General features: G+C 50.9%; 1 protein-coding gene across 1 annotated transcript; it reads left to right on the top strand.

Moving 5' to 3' along the window:
* The first annotated feature begins 365 nt into the window (after positions 1-365).
* On the top strand, positions 366-2,798 carry LOC123377561 (galactose-3-O-sulfotransferase 2-like). The gene is made up of 2 exons (XM_045030607.1): positions 366-1,193; positions 2,013-2,798. Exons 1-2 carry the CDS (start codon positions 366-368, stop codon positions 2,796-2,798), a joined length of 1,614 nt encoding a protein of 537 aa, XP_044886542.1.
* The last annotated feature ends 1,909 nt before the right edge of the window (positions 2,799-4,707 follow it).

Here is a 4,707-nt window from a genome sequence, read left to right as displayed (position 1 = left end):
CTTTGTTCACCAAAGGCTGGGAATGGGCGACAGGAAATGGATCACTTGATGATTACCTGTCCTGTTCATTCCCACTGAGGTACCTGGCATTGGCCACTGTCGGAAGACAAGATACTGGGCTCGATACTTTGGTCTGACCCACTATGGCAGTTCTTATGTTCTTAAGATACCCACGATGTTCTAAGGTGGTCTAACATTCTCCCTCTTACAGCAACTGCAGGTCTGACCAGAAACTCAATCAACTTGCCCTCCAGCAAACCACTGGCCATGAGAACTTGTTCCAGCAGGAGAAGGGGACAAGCTCTGGCCACCAATTTCCTGAACCTTTGGAAAGTGGCGTCCCACAAAACAGGCAGAAAAAAGTCATGGCCAAGCCCAGGTCTGCTGAAAGCATTCCGCACGTCACAGAACTGGGCCAAATGTTCAGCCAGCCCCAGGCCAGCAGCTTGGCCAGCCAAGACGGGGTCTGGAAGAAGAGTCATGGAGAAGACAGTGAGGATGTGAGGATCCTTCACACAACCAAGCCCCAGGTCTCTAAAAGGGCACCCAAAAGGGATCATATGCATACAACTGTGACCCCACCTCCAAGCAGGAAGCCCAGGACTATGGCAGCAGATCCCTTCAGCAAGAAGCCGGAATCTACAGCAGAGATCATTGCCAAGGAGCAAACTTCAAGGTCACCATTTGGGAAGGTTGCAGGGTCATTCCAGAGCCAGGCAGAAGCCAAGGGCTCCCCCAGCCACAGGAGTGGCAGCTCTTCCACACCTGCTACAACAACTGCCACAGAACCAGATTGGGTCACAAAGGCAGAGAAGCAAAATGAGGCAGCATCATGGAGCACGGACAGAGAGTCGCTTCAGAGCAAAATCACAGTTCCCAGGGCTGGAGAAGCAGAAGGAGATGCACTTGCGCACAGCCTGCCAGCTGTATCCAACCCTTCTCACACAGCAGCCTGCAAGCCCAAGACCCATGTGGTGTTCCTGAAGGTGCACAAGAGCGCCAGCAGCACCGTCATGAACATCCTGTTCCGCTTTGGTGAGATGCACAACCTCACCTTCGCCCTTCCCATCAACGGTGCCAGCCAGCTGGGTTACCCACGCTACTTCCTGGCAGAGTCTGTGGAGGGATTCACCGTAGGCAATGCTTCAGAGTTTAACATCATTTGCCACCACATGAGGTTCCAGCAGGCAGAGGTAAGGGATGGAGCTTCAAGGCATCAGAAGGGTAACGGGTGGGGGGAAGAGCAGCAGGATAGCAGTGAGATGGCCAGGACACCCCTTTGGGCCCATGAGCAGGACTTCTCAAGAGGGAAGCTATGGTGATATTTCATTGCCCACTGCTATCCAGCATCAGCAATGCCTCACACCAGACCTAACCCAGAAGCTGGAGACACTGCATCCTAGGTGGTGAGCCAGTGTCAGCAAGCCTGACAACACCGTCGTGTTGCTACTGGGGGATGATAGGCTCAGGTGATGGACAGATTTGGCTCCTGCCGTGTCCCGCAGGTCAGTGGCTGAGTCAGGTAGTGGTTGAGATTTGTGGATGCCATTTGGAGAAGTGTGTCCAATCCACCAGCACAGCTGGAACCGGAGCTAAGTGGGCATGGAAAGCAAACCTCCCTTTGGCCCCTAGAGGTGACCCTTCCACTGCAGATCAAGGCGTGCTGGGAGAGCAGTGGGGGGAGCTCCCATTGCTGCTGCCCATTTTGTACCTGCTCTGTGGCTAAATATAGAACTCCAGGCCCCAGTGCTGGCCCTGGGGCCCCTTGCACAAGCACTGCACTGAGCCTCGGCATCTGAGTATATCCCTATTAAACACCCATCCCATAGCCCGTAAAGCCCCTTCCAAAGCAGCCGGTGAGTAGGACTTGCTACTCTGCCCACACTCTCTAACTCCCCAGTGAATTCAACTGACGTGTTAACCCGACTCCTGTGGAAAGGACACATGGGTATATTAGACTGGCAGAGTAGGCTTCCCTCACTCTCTTCACTCCCTTCCCCTCACTCCTTCAGGTGCAGAGGGTGATGCCAAGCTCCACCTTCTACTTCTCCATCCTGCGGAACCCCATCCACCTCATGGAGTCCTCGTTCACCTACTACAAAGGCTGCTCCCCCTTCTCCCGTGCCCAGAGCCTGGAGGAGTTTCTCAGCCAGCCAGCCAGGTTTTATAATGCCTCGGCCCCTGACAGCCACTATGCCAAGAACCTCATGGCTTTCGACTTCGGCTTCAACCACAATGGCAATTTCTCTGCCAAGCACATGCAGCTGATGCTGCAGTACATTGAGGAGGCCTTCGACCTTCTCCTCCTCTCCGAGTACTTCGACGAGTCAATGGTGCTGCTGAAGGAGGCACTGTGCTGGGAGCTGGACAGTGTCGTGTCCTTCCCACTCAACAGCAGGGAGGGAAGCACCAGGTCACCCCTTTCAGAGAGCACAGCAGAGAAGATAAAGAGCTGGAACAGGCTTGACTGGGCAATCTACAGACACTTCAACAGGACCTTCTGGCAGAGGATCGACTGGAGCATGGGCCGGGAGCGCATGCAGCAGGAAGTGAGGATGCTGCGGGAAAGGCGGGAGCAGCTGGCCAAGACCTGCCTTCAAGGGGAAGGCAGTGTAGGCCCCCACAAGCTCAGGGACAAGTCACTGGCACCGCTGCAGTATGGCAAGGCCACAATTCTAGGCTATAATCTGAAGCCAGGGCTGGACGAGGTGATGGGGCGGCTCTGTCAGCGCATGGTGACACCTGAGCTGCAGTACAGCAGATCCCTGTACAGGAGACAGTTCCCTGAGAAGGCCTAGCGGATCTACAAACCAGCTCATCCACCCAGGTTATACAATGGGACAATGGGTTGAGAAAGTAAAAGCACAACGGCCTGCCCCAAACATTTGCCTCTTCTCCCAGTCTCCCCCTGAAACCCCCGTTGGTGGGCAGAACATAATGCAATTCAGCCAGAAGAACCTCATGGAGCCACAACAGAGAGGGGTCTCTATCTCCATCCATATCCCTATTGCTGGTGAGGCAGGGGAAAAGGTAAAGCCGGACCAATCTACAGCAGGCTGAAGTGAAGCTGACAGGTTGCCAACCCGGGTGCAGCTGCTTTGCAGCCTCAGAGCCATTTCAGTTAAACTGTTTAAATTCTAGTAGGTAAAAAAAGTGTAGATCTGGAGCAGACGTTATATTCTGTGGAGTTTGGGGGTCACATGGGGCAGCTAGGCCTCAGGAGAGAGCAAGGTAACAGATCTTTGGCTCTGGAGCACACTCTGTGTATTAATTATTTGTATTGTTGTAGCTCCTAGGAACCCCAGCCAGGGCCCAGGGCCACCACTGTGCTGAGTGTGGTACAAACACTGAACAAAAAATCATCTGACAAGACAAGTGGTGGACACCGTGACTGGTTGGACCCCGATTCTGGGGTGCCATCTGATGTACTGAGATTTCATTGAGCTTCTCTTGCTCAACCACCCAGGCTTCCCTCTCCCAGCTTTGCTGAATTAGGCTCTCCGGCCTTCTGCAGCACACACACACAGGTAGGGAGACACCCCGCTGAAGTCACAGACTGAAGTCAGCTCTGTATGAGAGGACTCCCCCAGCACTCACGTGCACACCCCTTTTGGGAGATAAACCCAAAATAATACTGTCTTGCACTGTATAGAAAAATCTGCACAGCGCAGGCTCTTAAAAATCCACCCTCTTCCTCAATGCAAAGAGAGATGTGCACGACTTCTTGCCCCCTCCCCGCAGTTAGAAATTACATAAACTGGGTTTTATTATAAATAAGAAGAAATAAGCTTATTAACTACAAAAGGTGAATTTTATGTGATTAAAGGGCTAGCAAACAGAACAAAGCAGATTACTTAAGTAAATAAACAAAAACTGCAGACTGAGCTTAACACACTAGATAGGTAGGATACAAATTAAAAATTTCTCACTGTGTGTGATAAACAGGCTGGCAAATTCTTAAGGCACAAGTTGCCTTGGCTTTCCCAGGTTTTCTTACACAGGCTAAAGATCTTAGCCTGGGACCATCACTTCTCACAGTTCAGTCTTTGTTCCTCAGGTGTTTTCAGGTGTGTTGTTGTAGGGAGAGGGAGGACCCCTCATGTTGTCATTGTCTCCCTTTTAGATCTTCTTCCCACTTGCTGGAAAGCAATTTTGCTGAGACCTGGGTCAAACAGTTCCCATTGTGCAGAGCTATCTCTGAGAGGTTTCTATTACACACAGTTCTCGGGGTAATCCTTATGCTTGTGCATTTCCTCAATAAGCCACTAACATTGTTTGGCCTCATCCACCGTAACACATTTGAAATATAGAGACATGATCAATAGTCCCAGCTTCAGATCCAAAAATGAAACATGCATACAAATTGGATAAACACATTCAGTAAATCATAACTTTTCCAATGATATACTTTATGCAAAATGGCTCATGGAAGGTATCTTAATTGTACCATATTCATGTTATAACCATATTTCCATGAAGAATATGGGGTTTAATGTCACACCTGTCCCCTTAGATTACTGCCAGAGGATTGGTCACAGACCAATGCGGAGGCAGTGTGCCCAGCTTCCTCTTTTCTAGACAGGGAATCTGCTACCATATTCTCCTTCCCTTTAATGTGCGCAATCTCCATGTCAAATTCCTGCAGGAGTAGGCTCCAGTGTAGCAATTTGGAGTTTTTGCCCTTGGTTCTGTTCAGCCATATTAAGG

This window comes from Mauremys mutica, chromosome 9 (assembly GCF_020497125.1).
Source record: "Mauremys mutica isolate MM-2020 ecotype Southern chromosome 9, ASM2049712v1, whole genome shotgun sequence".
Taxonomy (NCBI): Eukaryota; Metazoa; Chordata; order Testudines; family Geoemydidae; genus Mauremys; species Mauremys mutica.
The sequence above is the reverse complement of the archived record's forward strand: the minus strand, read 5'-3'. Positions and strand labels throughout refer to the sequence as shown.